Consider the following 18,527-nt stretch of genomic DNA (forward strand, 5'->3'; position numbering starts at 1 on the left):
AGGGGCTACAAAACTTGGTATTAAAGCCCAGCTTGGTGTTTCACCCACAAGGAGAGCTGACAAGGTTTCTCTGCAAATGCTCTTCCTTGCAGGTGGCCAGGGAGAGCTGGGCAGAGTCCTTGGCCCATCACAGCCTGGGGGGTGGCAGCCCCTGCCCACAGCCGTCCTGCCCCTGGCACGAGCCAGCAGCAATGACCCCGTCCCGACCAGTGGGTGTACTGACCCTCCTCCATCCTCCTTCTCCAGCTGCTCTGCTGTCAGGACATCAGGTTCTTTGGTCACGCAAGCAGGATGGAGGACATCGCCAAATTTTGCTTGGCTGGTCTTTGATTTTTGTTTTTATCTTCTACAGCTTGTAAAAAGGCTTTTAAAAGACTGGACAAGGCTCTCTGTTTTCCCCACGGGCTCTGCTTCTTTATGACTTTTTCCCCTTTGTCTCCAAAGGGGCTGAAAGTAACGGGCTTGTGTTAAGCTCCCTCGAATGAAAATTATTCCATTCCCAAGTTGCCTGAGGATGGTGCCTCCCAGAAGTTGCCTTAGGACTGTTATTGCAGGACCAGTAAGGGGAGCTCAAGCCTTGTTTATGGTAGGTCCTGCACTAATTGTCTCTGCTAGAGAGAGGATTACCATCCCGGTGCGTGACCCGAGCAGGGATGCCCACGGGATGGATCGTGCTGTGGCGGGCGGGGGCTGCGGCACCACGAGGGAGTGGGAAGGGCGGCTGGTTCTCGGGCAGGAAGCGAACGGAGAGATGTGCAAGGGTCGGCCCGGGCCCAGCCGGGGAGAGATGCTGAGCGCCGACACGTCAGAGCAAAAAAGAGCGTTTTTCTGCCCAGGTCCGCCCAGCTGCACCAGCTGCCAGTCGGGGGGAGAGCGGCGTGGCAGCCGGGCCGGGCCGGGCCGGCTCTGTCGGCAGCCGGGGAGGGGGCCGGGGCAGCCGCCGCCGCATCTCCGCCCCGCTCCGCCCCGCCGGGGCGCGGGGGCCGGGTCGGGAGCTCGCCCAGGGGACACGGTGACGGGCACTGTCCCTGCCGGGCCGGGCCGGGCTGCGAACCCCGCCGAGGAGCCGAGCCCAGGCACTGCGGCGGCGCTGCGGCTCCGTGTCCGCCCTGCGCCGGCTCTGCCGGGGGACCGGGCACGGCCGGGCCGGGCGGGCGCCGCTGCCGCGGCCGTCACGGGGTTAATCGCGGCGAAGCGGCGGCGCGGGGCGGGCTCCTCGCCGCGCCTCCCTCCCCGCGGCCGCCCCCGCCCGCCCCTCGCTCGGCCGCCGCACCTGCCCGCGCCCCCGCAGCCAACTTTCCCTGCCTGTTGCGCGCACCGAGCATCGCGCCCGGCGGCCGCGGCCATGGGCGGCGCGGGGCAGCGCCGAGGGTAGGCGGCCCGCGGGGTTCGGGACGGCACGGCCGCCGCAGCTCCGCGCACCCGCATCGCCTCTCTCCGCCGCCGCCGCCGCCGCCGCGCTCGCTGGCCATGGAGGTGCAGCTGGGGGTCGGCCGCGTCTACCCGCGGCCGGCTGGCAGGACCTTCCGCGGGGCTTTTCAGAGCTTCTTTCAGAGCGTCTGCGAAGCTTTCCAGCCGCCGCGGGAGGAACCGGGCGCGGGGCAGCTGCCGCCGAGCGCGCCCTGCCCGCCGAGTCCCCGTCCGCCGCCGGGCTCCCCCGCCTGCCTGCCACCCCCCGAGCCCCGCGCTGCCGGGAAGGCGCTGCCGGCCGCCGGCCCCGCCATGGGCTCGTCCTTCACCTGTGCCGGCGAACTGAGGGAGCTGCTGGGCGAAGCGGGATCGATGCCGCTGCTGCCGCCGCCCGAGGCCGAGCCGGCGGACAAGGACGACCCGCTAGGCGACAGCGCTCGGCAGCTGAGCCGCGCCGTGTCCGCCTCCATGGGGCTGGCGCTGGAGGCGCTGGAGGCTCCGGCCGAGCCGCTGCCCCGCGAGGACTGCATGTTCGCCGTGCCCGCTGGGCCACCCCGCGCCCCGCATCCGCCCGCCCGCGACCCCCCGCCCGCCTTCGAGGCCGCCCTGGCCGCCGAGCCGCCCGCCGGGCCGGGGCTGCCCCGCGGCTTCGGCCGCGTCAAGCTGGAGAGCGCGGCGGGACTGGGGCCCGCGGCGGGCGGTGGCTGGGGCGGCCCGTGCCGCTTCGGGGCCGAGCTGGTCCCGCCGGGCCCCGCGCCCCCCTGGCCCACCTTCTTCGCCGAGGAGGGGCAGCTGTACGGGCCGTGCCCCGAGCCGCCCGCCGGGCCCGCCGACTGCCCCGGCGACGCCTGGTACCCGCCAGGCCGGGCGCCCTTCGCCGCCCCCGCCGCTGGCATCAAGAGCGAGCTGGAGCCCTGGGTCGAGGGCTACGCCGGCGCCTACGGCGACCTCCGGTGAGTACCCGCGTCCCACATCCCACCGGCACCAGCATCCTGCACCCTCTCACCCCGACACTGCTCCGGCCTCCCCTTTTGCCTCCCGCAGCTTCCCCGCGCACCCCGAGAGTCCCGTCCCGCTCAGTCCTCGCTGCCCCCGCCTCGGTGCCTCTCTCCGCTGCCGAACCTTCCCTTTTGCCGGGAGCTGTCACTCGGGACTGACTAGGCGAGATCATTCCGGGAGTACCTTGGAGTACCTGGTGTCTGCGCTGTTCCATGAGATCGCTGTTTATCGCATTTCCTCACGCATCTGCTCCCCGCCGCTGGGAGTGGGCAGGATCGGGATGCTGTGCCTGAAGAATGGACAGATCTTAAGATCGAGTTAAAATCCTCTCAGCGCCCGGAATGCGCTGTGCATAGCAGGGAACGCCGAATGTAGCGGCAGAGAAACATCACCTGTGCTTTGGGGCTGTTTTAAGTACAGGTAGAAAATGTGTTTTCAAGCAGGGCTAGAACAGGTTTTGGGAATGCAGCAGGGAAGGAGAGGTTTGTTTGAGAAGTAGGATTTGATCAAAAGTAATTTTTTCCTGGTGAATTAACCTCAAAAAACAGCGACGAACCATCTCTATAAAATACATGTACAGCATCTAAACCAGTGGGTACCTGCAGGCTCACCTGTCAGCACGGCAGAGCACGGCTGTGTTGATGGAAACGGGAGGGAGACAGGGCTGCACAAGCGATTTGCTGCTGGGTCAGAGGCAGCCCCAGCCACGAGTGTGTGAGGCCTCAGCTGGGGTTTGTAGTTGAGGGAGTCCTGCATCCACACACTCACCCTGTGGTGCTCTGGATGGTGGGAGCAAAGGCTGAAATGAACAACTTGATTTTCCCTCTAAATTAACGCTGGACGACTGTGCTGTTTCTGGGCTTGTTTGTGCTTTAAATGTTCATGGCTTCATTTGGGCACTGTGGCAGTTTCCATCCACACAGTGATTTACTGGAGGATCGCACAGAGAAGTTGAGGGCTTGGCAAAAAAGAAGGATAAAATTAAAGATAGGTCAAAAAGAATCCCAGCTGTGAGCATCATCCAGCTGTGAGCTTCATACGTGGCAGGAGCTGTGCAATCCCCGGGTGTGCCTCTGGAGTCTGGATAAATCTCTGCTGGAATAAGCACAGAGGGAGCAGGGAGGAATAAAGTTGGAAAAGTTCAACGTTCCGGATGCTGGTGATGGTGGTGCAGGTTTGTGCTGACAGAAGGCTCGGCCATGCAGCTGTTCTGCCTGTGGAGCCTGTGCAGTGGGATCCTGCACAAACAGGGAATGTGTCACTGAGGAGAGCAGGTCTGGGCTCCCAAGGAGGTCAGTGGGCAGTCGTGGGGGTGGACCAGACAGCAGCAGGTACATTTTGCCCTAGTCATGCCTTTGAGATAAATGACATCTCCCTCATTCCTGAGGCAAGTGCTGTATCCTCCTTTTCCTTACGTCTCTGTTCAGTGTGCTGTGACTGCGTCCTGCTTCCTCTGGCAGACTTCTGTGGGATCAGTGGGGTCTCGGAGCTGGCACAGTGACCTTTTCAACATCAATATCTTGTCCTTTGAACTCCAGTGCTTGTACAGCACTCCCCTGCTGCTGCGAAGGTATGATGGCTGGCAGGATTTATCCTTTCTCTGTGCTCAGATGCAATTTTCAAACACCGTAAGGAAAGCGGAACACTCTGTCGTGGTCTGGCTCAATCCATGTGTGTTAATCACTGCCAGGTTTACACTTCATCCTAGCAAAGTCTCTATTAGCTTTACAGTGTGCTGCTGGCCCATTCCTGTGGCTTTGTGTTTTCCCCTGGTTATGTGGTGGTGCCAGCACAGGAACAGCCTCTGCTGCTGCTGGAGCCTGGTGGGTCATGTACCAGCATTACAGGTGGCAGTGCCTGCGAGGAAAAAGGGTCATGGGAGCTAAGAAGCTCTGTAGTAAAATTCCCTGATGGAAGGATGATTGGCTTTGGACCTGCACCCCCCTGCTTATGTCCGGTGCTGGGTCTGAGCTCTTGTCCTACACAGCACTGCACAGCGAGCTTTCCTCTCGTAGCCTCAGAGGATGCAGTCTCAGTGCTCTGGGAGGGCAGTGGGGGGCACTCCTGGGGACTCACCCGGCTTTACCAGCCTAGGGCGACTGGCCCTTCAGCTCCCTGTGCCTGGAGGTGCTGGTGGGGGCAGCGGCACACACAGCCCTGCCTGCTCTGGAGAATAAGGAGCACTTCAAGGTGTGTTGCTCCCACTTCTTTCCCTCTCCGAATGGTCTAACTGTCAGCCAGCAGGATGGCAGCTCTTCCCTCCCAGGTGAAGCTCTCCCAAGCCCCAGCTCTGCCCTGCTGCAGTTGTGGCTGGGTATGGATAGGTATTTTTTGAGTTAGAGACAAACACTCCCCATATGACACTAAAGAGTGAACAGTTTGTTAGTGTTTGGGGGGAATTGGGATGCCTGCTGCTCCTGAGCAGGTCTGCAGCTGCTTCTGCCCCTTTGGATGGCAGGGTGGTGTCTGTGTTTAGAGGTGCTGGCACATCTGAGAACATTAACATGATTTGGGTTAATTTAAAGCTTTTGATACAGTGTCCTTCATTGAGCCAATTATGCCTATGTGTAATTAGCAAACTAATCCCAGCTTTTGTTACCCTGTAGACTCTGAACTGTTCATCTTTGTGCTCTGGTTGTTGCATCATAACTATCAGCAGTCTTTGAGGTGACCGAATAACCTGTTTCAGGAGCGAGACACAGCACTGACAGAATAAATCCAAGGTGCCACCATAAGAATGACTTGGAACATGAATCTCAGTGGTGGGTAGGGAGGGTTGGCCTCTGGTTTAAGCTGAAATGGAATCAGAGACGGAGCTGCTACCATAGCAATGAAAGGGGAGAAAAGGATTTAAGGGTCTCTTGACTCAGGAAAATCTGCAGTCCATGTAGCTTCGGATGTTTTTAAGTGCTGTTACCTGTTGCTCATACTGGTTGGAATCCTGGTGTTTGCTGGTCACACCTACCTGTGTCTGCTCTTCCCAGTCCAACTGTGATCAGCTTGGACCAGTGCAACATGTTTATGCATCGCCTGGCTCAAGGGCTCTGTAATCATTTCAGCTCTGTAATTGTGGTACAGCTTACAGATAACACCTGTGGTAATTCCTGCCTCTGAAGGGAGGAGATAAGGTTCTGAGGAAGAGATGAAGGGATGGAGGGTAGCTGTTAACCCTGAGAAATGGGATGGAGCAGGAGGCCACTCTTAGGGCTGCCCTCACTCCCAGTCTGTGCCCAGCAGCAGCTGCCCCAGCATCCCTGTCCCAGGAGGGCTCTGGGGACCCCCAGTTCTGTGCTGACAGGACTCTAAAGCCCTTGGGAAGAAGGTGACGTTCCTGTCTTCTATTGTCAGCGTGATCTGTCTGCTCTGGGGATTGGCCATAGGATGTAAATATTTCTTTTGGAGACAAGTGGAGCGTGGCAGAACCCTGTGTGGTCAGCCAGTCCAGGGAGCCTGGAAGAGTCAAGCTTGTTATTGGTTCCTGGTAAATGGAGAAGAGAAAACAAACAAATTTCTTCCTTAGCACCTCTGAATCCTTTCCCTGCCAGGGGCGTGGCACAGCCGTGTTAAACACAGAGTAACAGCAGCACTGCGGCTGGACTAGAGAACTCGGGGCTCGGTTGAGTGTGAGCTGTCGCGTCACCAGGCTGTGGCAGGGAGCTGATCAGTCACGACTGGAGCTGAGGTTGTGAAACAAGTGATATGCAGAGGCCAGGTAACTGGAGCCACTGGGATGTTGGAGTTGTGCTCAGCAAGGAGAACCCTTTGGGCTGTTGGGAGCAGCCGAGCGAGCGCTGCCCCACGCTGCACTGGAGCACGGCACTGGAGGATCCTCTTCCTCCTCCTGAGCATATACTGAGCCTCAGAAAACAGTCTCCTCCTTTTTCCCTCCCTCCTCCATCTGTCCCTCCCTCTCTTCTCTGCTCTCTCATGCTGCAACTCTGCCTTTACCACTGGGAAGGGGAGATGGGTCACCTGTCAGGGGTTGGGCTGTGGAGGGCAGACACACCGGGTGTCCGTGTGGGACCTGCCTGGCTGCTGACAGCACACAGCATCTCTCTGCCTCTTCACTGCTCAAGGGCAGACTTTGCCTCATCTTCCTCTGGGCTGTCCCATCCTCTTCTTCACATCTTGAGTTTTTGAGCTCTCACACCCTCTGGAAACTGGTTCCATAGTATCATGCTTGGTATCAGCAGTGATTATTCTGCCCTAGTTTCTCTCAAGTGCTGGCTGCAGTGCAAGATCAGGCTCTATGGGGTACTTGGTGTTGGAAGCAGCAGCTGAGAAATCAGAAAATTTTGCCAAAGAAATAATCCACAGAAAGCTTTAAGAACACCAGTGGGTTGGAGCCACACAGGTATTTTGTGTGCTCTGTCCTGTATTCCTGATGCTTCAGAGCAGGAAGCTGTACAGGATCTGCCCATGGCAGCTCTCCTCCTGCTTGTGCAGCTTTTACATTTTTCCTGCTGTTTACAGATTCCCTGGTATTTATCTGTTGCACAGATGAGCTGTGCTTTGCACTACTCCTTGCAGGCAGTCTTTGGCATGACCACTGGTTTTCTTGTTAGGAGAACTTCATTCCACCTCCAGAGCCAGTTTACAGTAGGAAGTGCTTTGGTGCTGCTTTGAGGACAGAAGTATGTCCTCAAAGTGTCAAAATACTGATCGGGAACAAGAGATGAAGTGTATTTTGTAGTCCGGGGGACAGGAGTCCCCCCTGGCTCAGTAGTCCCAGGGTGTCATTCCCTGGGACAAGATCCCTACCATGGGGATGGGTACCAGCCCCCAGGGCAGGATCCTCAGCGTGGGTAGGGGTGTCAGTGGGTGTGGAGTTGGGATCGTGTCCCAGAGACACAAGCCACGATTCCTGGAAGTCGCTGCCCCGGCCCTTTCCCAGAGTGAGGAAGGTGTGGGACAGCCTGGGAAGGATCAAAGCAGAAACACTGTAGCGAGGCAGCCAGTGCGAGTGGCATCCGAGGGGCAACGCCAGAAACCCTCAGCCAGGATCCTCCAAGGCCGTGCTGGGCGCTGGCAGAGACAACAGCCCGCTCTGTGTCTGTGCCAGGGGTCACCGCCGTGTCCCGGTGGGAGTTGGAGGTGCATTGTGGATGGGCAGCGGGAGGAACGGTGAAAGCTGGAGCAGATCAGAAGGCAAAGTCTGCATGGCAGGAGAGCATGCTACTGAGCTGGGAGGAAAACTGGAAACAGTGCCATGTACTGCAGCAAGAAATCCCAAAATTTCCTAAAATATTGGAAATTTTGTAGTCATATGGGAACATTTTGTTTTGATGTGATGAAAGCAGTTTCATTCCACAGGGCTAAGAGCAATTTGTAGTAGAGAGCAGTACTTCAATTCTTTGTGTTTTTCTGTCATTCCCATCAATTCCACTCCTGTCTTGGCATGGACCCTCATTCATACTTTATAAAATGCTGTTTTGAAGGTGGCTGTCCCAGTTAAACAATTCTCTACTGGCAGTTGCTCTCTGGAGTTGGAGCACTCTCTGGAGGTTGCTGGGTTTGGGTTTGCAGTGGATACTTTCTGCTAGTGATTGTGGACTAAAATTACAAAAGAAAGTAATTGTATTTCTTTTATCGTCCCATGGAATGCTTTAAATTTATCAAATGAGTGTTTACTGAAAGAAAGCTATTCTGTGGGAGACTTTCTATGAATTCTAGTAAAAACTATTTGTTTCTCAGAGCTGCCCTGGCAGATCGTGGAGATCTGTGCAGCTGTGGATGGCTCTGAGATGCTGGAAATATATAGAAAAAAAGAGGATTGCCCTTGAACAGCCACTCAGCGTGAGGCCTGGGAGCACGGTGCCATGGGATGATGGGCACCGTGGGATTATGTCAGCCCTGGGCTGCAGTGGTGTCTGGGATGGTCCTGACACAGGAGCCCAAAACACCTGAGTTTGAGAAGGAGGATTTTTGTGCTTGGTGTGTTGCAAGATGACCTTGTGTCTTGAGGGACATCAGCTCTGCCTGTGATGCTTGGTTCCCACTGCATTCCCCATGTATTTCCAGGGGCTTTGCAGGCTTGGACAGGTTTGCAAGTGAAAAACCTCTGGATGGCCTAATGAGCCCGAAGGCAGCACTGGGCTGGGACATGAGCTGAGCTGAGCTGAACTGAGCTGCAAGAAGGGCCTGGGAGCCAAGGGCTTCTCCTCCTCTTGTTCATCTCAATTCATTACTTCTTGCAAGTTAAAGTGAATTTTCTTTTTTGAAGGTTTTCTGCAAAAGGCACTTGTGCACCCCAAACTGATGTGAAGCAAATGCCTCAAAGCCATCACGGACAGCCTGGGCCAGCTGGCAAAGGTGGCTCTGTGACACCACATTCAGGTGGTCACGTGGCACAGAGGGCACAGGCACCTCTCAGAGTTGTCATTGGGTAAGACATGAACACTGACTGGAGTGATCTCCTCTTGCCTTGGATGAGCCCAGCTTTCTTTTCCTCCAGAGAGCCAGGAGACAGCGTGCACAGGAGGCAGATGTCCTGTCTCCCATTTTAGCAAAGCATTTCTACCCAGTAAATAATTAATAGGCAGATAGGGCTGATGTGACTCTCAGTGTGTGGGCAGTGCAGGCATGCCTGGAGCTGGCAATGGCAGTGTCTGATGGCCCTGCTGTCGACCGTCACTGCACGCTGTAGGGACCAGAGCTGGCTCTGTTTGTTGACACTAACAGTGGTACGAGGGAGCTCACTGAAATGAAAAGGAACTGGTCCAGTTGTCATGGCAAAGACTTGTGATGGAGGTTCTCCATCCAAGTTCCCTCTCGCTGTTTCCACTGCTGTCTCTGTCTCTGCTGACCTGCCTGTACTACTCACCCGTGTCCAACCACACTTAATCCCCCTGCCAGCTCCAGATGAGGGGCAGAGGTTCAAAATATCCTCTAACAGTAAAAAGAATACTCCCAATAGTAGTACTTTGTGCTTCAGCAGCACCTTACTGCTGAAGCACTCATGCACAACAATTCGTTCATCTTCCAGGCAATTGTGGGAAACAAGAATTGCCCCTTTTCTGCAGGCAGGGGATGAGATTTGAGAGGAGGCTGTGGTTTGGCAGCAGCTCCTTGGTGTGTATGAGTGGCTGCAGTGCTGGCAGCTCGGTGCTGGGGTCCTGAGGCCCGGGCTGGCTTTGTGCCAGGACCGTCCCTGGGGACCGTGCTGTGCGCTGGACTTTGTGCCCCGACCCTTGGCCTGTTCACCTCCACAGACCCCAGTGCCCCTCGGGGAGGGCTGACCCTGTGCAGCTCCAGGGGTAGTGTTTGCAGAAGTGGGGTTATGGGAGTGCAGCATCGTGCCTGGGGACCCGGCAGGAGGTGCTGGCGCAGGCAGGGGTGGGGTGGGAGGGCAGGCTCTGTTCACCTCGGCTCAGCTTGGTCTCATTGCCCTCCTGTCGCTGCCTTCTCCCCGTTCAGTGCAGTCTGAGCAGAGGCCAAAAAGAACGAGGTCACCCGCTGTGCTGTGGCTTGGAGCTCCCCAGGCCCCACCCGAGGGAGGCATCTGCAAATAGTGAAAACAAAGTCAAGTGCTGGCTTGTCCTCCAAAGCAATGGGAATGATTTGTAGAGACACGGACCTCAGATTAAGTGATTTGCAGTAGCAGAAATAATCTTAAAAGTATAAGCCATTTTTCCAGGTATTTATAGCTGCTGCCCTTTCCCCGAGTTAATCCAGTTCCAGGAAGCTCATCTGTCTGCAGAGGTGGATTACACCAGTGCTCTCTGCAGGTGTCCTGGTGGCTTCCCTATGCTACTCTGAGGGAGGGAGCACACCCTATGAAGTATCTAATGATTCCTGGAATGAGCCCGTGTTTCTGTTGGTGGGGCTGAGTGGGTGCCTCCACTGCACTGCCTGGAGGTAATGAAGGGACTGTGCTGAACTCAAGATGCAGGCAAGGTGGCTGTCCCTTTCCAAACAGCTCTGGGGGCAAAAGAGATGGCTTAAATCAGGCTGATAAAGTCAGTGCAGAACCACCAGTACTGGGACACTGACAGTAGTGGTCCAGGCCATCCTTGGCATGAGGGGAGGGAGCACTGTGGGCAGCCTTAGCTGGGGCAAGCAGCCAGGCACAAGCACAGGTACATTTACCCTTTTACACATCTGCCTGGAGATCTGGATGGCCCTGGGACACACTTGGTGTGTGCCTGGGCTGGCAGAGCCCTGCCTGGGCTGTGCAGAGCGAGAGCTGCCTGAGAGCTCCGTGCAGAGTCCTGGCTGCTGTTCGTGTGCTGTGCATGGCTGCAGTCATAACTCTTTAACTCCTTTAATGTCTGTAGCCAGGTATCTGTGACAGGCAGTGCTGGGGGATGTCCTGGGTGCTGGCTGCCTGATCCAGGTGCCAGCACCACCTCTGAGGCTCTGGGTCAAGCTCTTGCTGGAGCCTGGGGAGTCTGATGATAGACTCATGGAATGGTTTGGATTGGAAGAGGCTTTGAAGCCCATTTCATTCCACTCCCCTGCCTTTGGCAGGGACACCTTCTACCAGACCAGCTTGCTCCCAGCTCTGTCCAGCCTGGCCTCAGTGCACTGGTGAGTCACCTAAGGATGGGTGGGTGCAGGCTGGTGGGTGCCCTCTCCCTCCACACCAGTATGCTCCAGCAAGGACCAGAAACAGGCTGGCTGCAGCCACTGGCTTTGGGAAGAGCCCTGGGGGCAAATCATTCTGTGTTACAGCAGCCTTTTCTTTTGCCAGACTCCCTTCCCGCTGAGAGTTCCTGGATTTGCCTCCTGTGGGACCAATCCCCACTGAAGCCAGAGGGGAGGCTGCAGATCTCCAAAATACATTTTATAGAGGATGTGTTCAGTCCCTGGGGTGAGGTGGGAAAATCCTGGGCTTTGTTTCCCTCCCTCTGTGCTCTCTTTGCCTGCAGATGTCTGGAGGGGGCCTCTGCTGTCTCCCAAGATAATACTTCGCTTCTCTGGTGTTTTTACCAGCCCCTCAGCACTTTGGCTGTTGTTACATATTTTAGCTGCTCTGGCTCATTTGCTGGTTAAAAATGGCAGAAAGAATGCTTTGACCTTGGCCTGTGTGCTGAGTAGAGAGCCCAGGCACAAGTTTCTGTATTGGTAAGTTCCTTGTGAAGGCTCCTGCCTCCCCCGTCTCGAGCTAATCCACAAAGCAGCATCCACACATATTCTGACGTGCCATTGGGAGGGCTGGAGCAAAGTATCTCAGCTGTTCCTCTTTCCTCTTGAGAGGGGAGAGGAGGAAAGGAATTTTGTACAGATCAGATTAATTGCTTTCATCTAGGAAGTGATGAGGTACATTAACGGGAAAATGAAATCCCCCTGCAAAGACAGCTCAGATGATTTACATTTTCTCTTGGATTGTGTGTGTGCCTGTGCACATTTGTGGATGTTCATCATCTTCTTTCTATGAACACCATACACAGAGATTAGTGTGTGTATTCTCTTCTGTATGAGGAACATACCCATCCCTTGTGGGCCTGCAGTTTTCCATCTGCAGACATACCCATGGAGAACGGGCACCGTGCCCCATGCTGCCCGTGGGAAGGGGAGGTGGTGTTGGCCCCTGGCTGAGGCTCTGTGAGCCTCTGCATGGACAGCACAGGGTTCAGTGTGGGATTGGCATCGCTGCTTCTCCCCACTCAGACACTGAGAACCAGCCCCTCAGGTCACTCTCTCGCTTTCTGGCCGTGCCAGCTCCCTTAGGACAAGGCTGGGGGCACTTGTCTCTCTTGGGTCTGATGCCTGGAGCCGTGGGTCCATGGGGACCCGTGGATCCATGGGGACCCCTGACCTCCCAGGCTGGCTCTGGGCCTCATCCCCGTGTGTGCTCCTCTGCTCCAGAATGTGTGAGGTCATCCCAGTGAACTCAGCCTGTTCATGTGGGTTTCGTTTCCTGGCTTTGTTTTCATGTGTCGCCTGTGGTCAAAAAGTCTTTTCCCTGGTAAGAGGATCTTCTTGCAAAGAAACCCATTACTTCCCAGTCTGCTCCCAGGTCCCCTGGGATGATCTTTAAATGGTTAGAAAAACAATAGCAGCAAAGGTGGTTTTTTTTCCTTTCTTGTTTACAGTGTGGCCTGTGCCAAGTGATGGGTCCTTGATTCTGGGCTGTGTCCAGGGTGGCTTTGAAGGGGGAGCAGAGCACAGTGCTAGGACAGAACATCGCCCTGGAGCTGTGCAGAGGGTTGGACAGGGCTGAGCTAAGGGGAGCCCAGGGTGCAGTGGTTCTCTCTTTGCTCAGTTCACCCTCCCTTTTGCGACATGGGTGCGTAAATCCTTGGATTATGGCCTGAGTTGGAGCAGTTGTCGTGTTCAGCATGGATAAGGTGGCAGCCTGGGGTTAGCAGTGTGGCCAGCCAGTCCCTCTGCACCTGATTCTAGTTAGTGGAGGGAGCTCAGTGTGTCCTGTGGGATCCCCTGGGATCAGTGGGGATCTGTTAACTGCTGGCCATGCTGTGCCCTCCCATCTGGAGGAGAGGATGGGGCTCTGCCCCTGCCCTCCTGGCATTTCAGAATCGGGGTCAAGGTGGGTGCGCGGCCACTGTGGCAGCACGTCCTGAGCTGACTATCTTGGTGCTCACTCAGAGAGACTTCAGAGAACACTCTCAAGGCTGGGAGGCCTAAAATTAGATGTGGCATCTGTTTTGGTTTGCAGGCAGGCTTGAAAGAAAACGATTCCTGTCTGCTTTCATTCCTCGCCTGCTCGGAAGAGCATGGCAGAGGAGGAGGGGGTAGGGCTTTGACTGCCAAACTGCCATGGCTCTCTCTGGATACTGCTGCCTAGCAGGGCTGCTGAAAGCTCCAGTGTGGGTCTGTGGTGATGGGAGGACCTCTCATGCCCATGAGTCCCTGGCATCAGCCAGTTGCACTGCTGCAGCACTGCAGGGCTCTGCCTTCTGTATTTCCCCAGAAATGCTCTCAGCCCCCCAAAATGACAGGTCTGTCTGTCCCTGCCTGGTGTCACTGAAGGAGCAAACTGGCATCAAAGTTCTGTTTCCCAGGCTGTGCAGGACTGGGATGTCCCAGAGTGGGGGTGTGTGCCTCTGGGGTTGATACCAGCACAGCTGGGTGTCCGTCCATCCATCCATCCATCCACCCATCCATGCAGGCCTTGCCGAGGGGCTGGTCTCGCTCTGCTCATGCCCCATCCTGCTGCAGCTGACAGGTGTGGGCAGCTGTGATCTTCGGACACGTTGGGAAGGCCAGGCCACGGGGCAGGAGGGGCCGGTGGATGTGAACTGGTGGCCCTGAGTTGCTGAGGAATTTGCCTCTACGTTGCCTGTGCTGCTGAGATCGGTGCTAAGAGTGCCAGGGAGACTTCGCAATAAATAAGTGAAACCTTGGTTATAATTAGTGTGTTTATGCTGTCTGGGATGACTCACAGCACGATCCGTTTGGAGGGCACGGCAACATGATAGTGTTGCACAAGTTGTGAAGTCTCCTTTAGAAACCCAGTGCTTTGCCAGCAGAGCTGAAGGGAAATTCTGCAGATAGAGCTTGTATCCACTGCCAGACATAATAAGGAAAAGGACTTTTATGCCTCTGCAACTGCGTCTCTGAAAAGATTTGGTCTTGGTATAAACATGCCTAAAAATAACCCAGTTCTGCTGCTAAGTTGTGGGACCAGCAGTGCAGAGCCACCAGAGTGAGCGCTGGCATCCCTTCTGTGAGAGGGGTGGCAGGGAGGGCTGCTCCCAGAAATGGGAGGCTCTGCTTCTTCCTCCCATCCCTGTTCATCCCCAGAGCTCTGTGCTGCGCCATGGGGAGGGTGCTGGTTCATGCCATGTGCCTCTCCGGTCGGGTGCCAAATCCGTGGTATTTGTGGTCTCCTCATCTTTCCACACTGGGTCCCACCCTTGTTGCCATCTGACTGTTTTCACCTCATGCTTCATCCAGTGGAGAAATAAAAATGCAGAATTTGTAGCACTGGTTTCCGTAGCAATAATCCCACTGCCAAAGGAAGCCAGGAAAATATTTTGTGTTTTAAATATCCAAGTCTGGGAATGAATCCTGGCATCCCTCAGCAGCCCAAGTGGGAGCTGACCACTGACCTCTGACTACCAGCACCACCTGATCCTTGTTGCCAAGTTAAATTCTGAATACCTTTGGAGTTCTGTCTGACACTGGAATTATTTCACCTCGGTTTTGTCTCGGCAGCACATGCTGTGGTTAGCTGGGGGTGCTGGGGGACCATGGGGGACACTCAGTCCCAGTAGCATCCTCCTCTGGCACGTGGGCGGGGGTGCAGTCCCCTGGTCCCTGTGGAGGGATGGCTGGAGGGGCCAGCCTGGCTCTTGGGAAGAGCCAGCGTGCCCGAGGTGATCCCAGTGGGAACTCGGGGGTGAGATGCTTGAGGGCTGGCTGCCCACGGGCTAGAGGTGACAGGGAGTGCTGTGCCGATGGCACCCAGCAGGATGCAGGCCCAGGGGGTCCTTTCCGTGTCAGGAGGCTGGTGAATGCAGCTGCAGTGCTTATCCTGCAGCCCAGAATGTGCACTTGGCTCGGAGAGCAGAGCTGAGCAGAGCTGAGCAGGGAGTCTGCGTGTGGCAATGACATCAGTCTCCGTCCTGCCTGTGCCATCCATGCCCCATCATCCCCCCCTCCAGCAGCTGCTGGGTTCAGTCTGGGACATGGTGGTGCTTCATTGATTGGCGGAGTGGTTTGTGGAAATGCCTCGAGGCCACATGGCCGGTTCACCCAAGGTGCTCTGCCTCGTGGCTGGACACTGATCCAGGGTTCTGTTCCTCTGGAGATCCGCCCAGCACAATGACTGTAGGAAAAGCCACCAAGAACTTGCATCCCCTGTTCCAGAGTGTTTCATAAGCATCAACCCCTCTTCCAGAGGCTTTCATAAGCATCACTGTGCTTTGTTTTGGGAGAGGGAAAGGTAAAATTCCTCCTGCAGGTGCAGATGTTGGTACGTGGCATTCCAAGCCCACGGTGCCCTGGACGCTTTTCTGGGAGCTGTAAGCCTGTACCCTGTCTGGGATCATGGCCATGTCCCTTGGAGCATGAAATATGTGGATCGAGTATCTCATTATTTGTGATTTTCTTTACAGGCACATTTTCTTTTTATCAGCAGAGGAGATGGACTTGAGAATGGAAGTTTATGGTGTGGCTTTAACTAACTGCATGAATATCAGTCAGGACAGACTGTCTCCTTGGGAACTAAGTAGGGCTCCCTGTGTACCAAGGACACCAAGGTCCTGTCCTTGGCGACTCCAGGTGACTCTGCAGTCACCAGAAGGATACAGTGTGGGGCACTGGTGACCTCGGGGGTGCTCCTCAAGGCTGCAGCCTGCCCGTGCTGCTTCTCGTTTCCTTTTCGTCCCTGTCGTGCATTGTAATCAGGTGAGTTCCCATCTGAGGTGACCTTGCGATGCACTTGTGCTGTCTCTTTTTGTAGGTACCTGCTCTGTCTGGGGAAATCAAGTGTTCCCTCTTCTCTGAGCTGATTTATTCAAGCTGCTCCCTGAGCTCCTGGCTGTAGCTCAGGTTTTGAGGCAGAAGTTTTGGTCTCAGCTGTACCCCAATGCAGACAGCAGCCTCTGCCACAGCCACTGGTGAGGTGCAGAGGCTGCAGAGTGGCTTTGCCCAGGCTTTGCCTTCCAGCTGTAGCAAACTTGCCACCTTTCACCTTTAGAACCTCATTTTCTGCTTTTTTCTTAGGGATGACTGAAAGGTGAGAGCCCAGGATTTACTGCTAAATGAGGAGACTCCCCAGGGGCCTGGGTTATGCTGTGGCTCTACCATCCATCCCATCAAAGGGCATGCAGTGCCTTGGCCGGTCAGATTGGCAGGTTGGGGCTGTCCTGAGAGCAGGACAAACAGTGTCTGGCTCCATGCAGCAGCAGGCTAGAGCAGCCTTCGTGCACAGCAGAGAACAGGAGGGAAAAGAGCCAGAGACTGGGGGTGGGGAGGCTTCAGCTGCAGTGGGGACCTGCTGTTTGAAAAGTAAACTGGCAGAATAAGTAAACAGTGTATCTGAAAAGAGAAAACAGAGTTTAATTTGGAGATTTGAAAAGGGGTTCGTGCAGCTGTACTTGTGGAAGCTATTTGTGCCCCCGAGGCTGGAAGGCAGTGCCAGGACTGGAGAGCCATGGGAGAGCCCAGCCTGCTCCTGAAAGCTGCTGGTGGAAGGACCTTCTCCAAGGCATTTTCCTTTAGCCAGCTCCCATCGCTGGGATGTTTGAAAAACCCGTTGTCATCTGCTAATATTTATTTAAATCTGGTGATGATCCAGTTCTCGTGTGTGTTTACCAGGCCTGTGGCTCACACTGAGCCCTTCTCTGCTCTCAGATGCTGTTGTGCCTCTGCTGCCAGCCACCCCACCGAAAACAAGGCAGGGGCAGATTGGAAACACGCTCAAGGCTATTTAGAAGAAAGGAAATAAATTCAGTGTCCAAGGCTGCATAGATTAAATTGCTCACAGCCTTTTAAGAGATGGGATGCTTTAAAGTTTCCGTGCAGGCCTTGTTTTGTGGACGAGCGTGGTGTGGCGGCTGCGGGCGTGGACTCAGCTCGACACTGGCTGGAGCCACTGGCAGCCAAGTGACAGTGTAAGGGGACATGAGCCTGTGACCAAAGTGAGCAGTCGTGCCCTTTGCTGAGCATGGGTCTGGCCCCTCGGTGTGAGTCAAAGACCTGAGGCCAGGCAGGAGGGAAAGCTCGTTAGTTTTAATATTGCATTTGAGCATGCCATGCACAGGTGATGCCTTTTTAAAGGCAACACTTCTTCCTGACAACATTTGAGTGTCTCAGAAATGACAGCACTTGGAATGACTGGAGTGGGTTCTGTGTCACCTGAGTTCACGTGCGAGTGCTGGTTCAGTTCTGGGCTCAGCATCCTCCTGAGCATCATGGACAGGCAGGTTTTGGACACAGTGTGATGAAGGTGCAAACCCCTTTCCCCAGGGGGCAAGGTGTGGGATCAGGGTGCACTGCTCCAGGGCTCTGTGCCAGATGTGCCAGATGTGCCAGATGTGCCAGATGTGCCAGGGTGCAATGGCAGCTGCCATCACTTTGTCCTGATCTGGCTTAGGGGGGGCAAGTCGCAAGCAAGGGGGCAGTTGTGCACTGTACTGGCTGTTGCTGAGATGGAAACTTCCTTTGTGGGTCAGAAGTGATTTTCTCCTCTCTTACCTGTGCTTGCTTTTGGCTTTCTGGATGTGTTGTGAAATGTGACTGCTGGGTGAAATTTAACTAAGGACAAACAGGTGCTTGCATTGCAAAACGATCGTTTCTGCTCCCCAGAAATATTTGCATATGGCAGGAGCTCAGTAAACTCTCCATTTCCTTACAGAAGCCTTCTGAAACAACAGTAAAGCTCTTCCTACAGCTGGAGGAGAGATACCGAGGTTGTTTTTTCCCGCCATGAAAGCCGCCGAGCTCCTTTGTGAGAGCACTGACCTTGGCCTTCGGGCCGTGTGCCGGGCCTGGCATGGCCACCCGCTGTCAGCGCGGCCCAGTTGTGTCTGCCCCGGCTCGCTATCGCCCTGCTTTGGGCTGGGCTGACACTTGCCATACATTGCACCACCTGCAGAGCCCCCCGCAGCACGCTCGGGGCTTGTTTTGGTTCCACCCCACACTCCTGCGGCTCTGGAGGGGGTGCAGCCAGCAGGGACCCACAGGGTACGTATTTCCACCTGGAGGGAAGGTGGCAAGCCAGCTGCTGAGCCACCCTCCTGTCCCTCCTGTGCCCTGTGTGGAGGCAAGGGGGTGGCACCCTGGGGCAGGGGGTGCCTGAGGCTCTGCCCGGAGTGCTGCTGCCCCCTGAAACCTCCCCAGGCACCTGTTTGGCTCATTGCAGTGTTATTTATTACCTGCACATTTTGAGAATGCCTGGAAATGTCTCTTGGAAGCTGGAAAATGGATCGTTAAGGTAACCATTAGCACAGCTCACTCTGAGTTGCCCACGTTTTAAATTATGTTTTTCTTGCAATTCTCTCTCTAAAAATAAAAAAGAAAAAGCAAATTGGCATAATTTTAAAATTGAGGGCGTCCCTGGGCAGATCCTTCGGCTCTGGGCAGTGGCTGCCTGTGGGGAAGGTGTGGGAGGCAGCTGAGAATCGTGTCAGTGCTGCAGGGCCCGCAGCCAAGCCGTTCCCTGCCTGCTGGATCAGCATCTCCTGCCCTGATGGGGCTGCCCACAC

At 55.6% G+C, this 18,527-nt stretch overlaps 1 protein-coding gene across 1 annotated transcript in view; it reads left to right on the forward strand.

The window, feature by feature from the left end:
- The first annotated feature begins 1,343 nt into the window (after positions 1-1,343).
- The window catches only part of AR (androgen receptor), a 36,901-nt gene continuing 19,717 nt past the window's right edge, over positions 1,344-18,527 (forward strand). Inside the window, exon 1 of the mRNA XM_027905277.1 lies at positions 1,344-2,363. Within this exon, the coding sequence (XP_027761078.1) occupies positions 1,471-2,363 (893 nt within the window). The 5' untranslated portion in view covers positions 1,344-1,470. The remainder of the gene's footprint in view (positions 2,364-18,527) is intronic.

This window comes from Empidonax traillii, unplaced genomic scaffold (genome assembly GCF_003031625.1).
Source record: "Empidonax traillii isolate 1590-97213 ecotype Southwest subspecies unplaced genomic scaffold, ASM303162v1 scaffold1138:size371499, whole genome shotgun sequence".
Taxonomy (NCBI): Eukaryota; Metazoa; Chordata; class Aves; order Passeriformes; family Tyrannidae; genus Empidonax; species Empidonax traillii.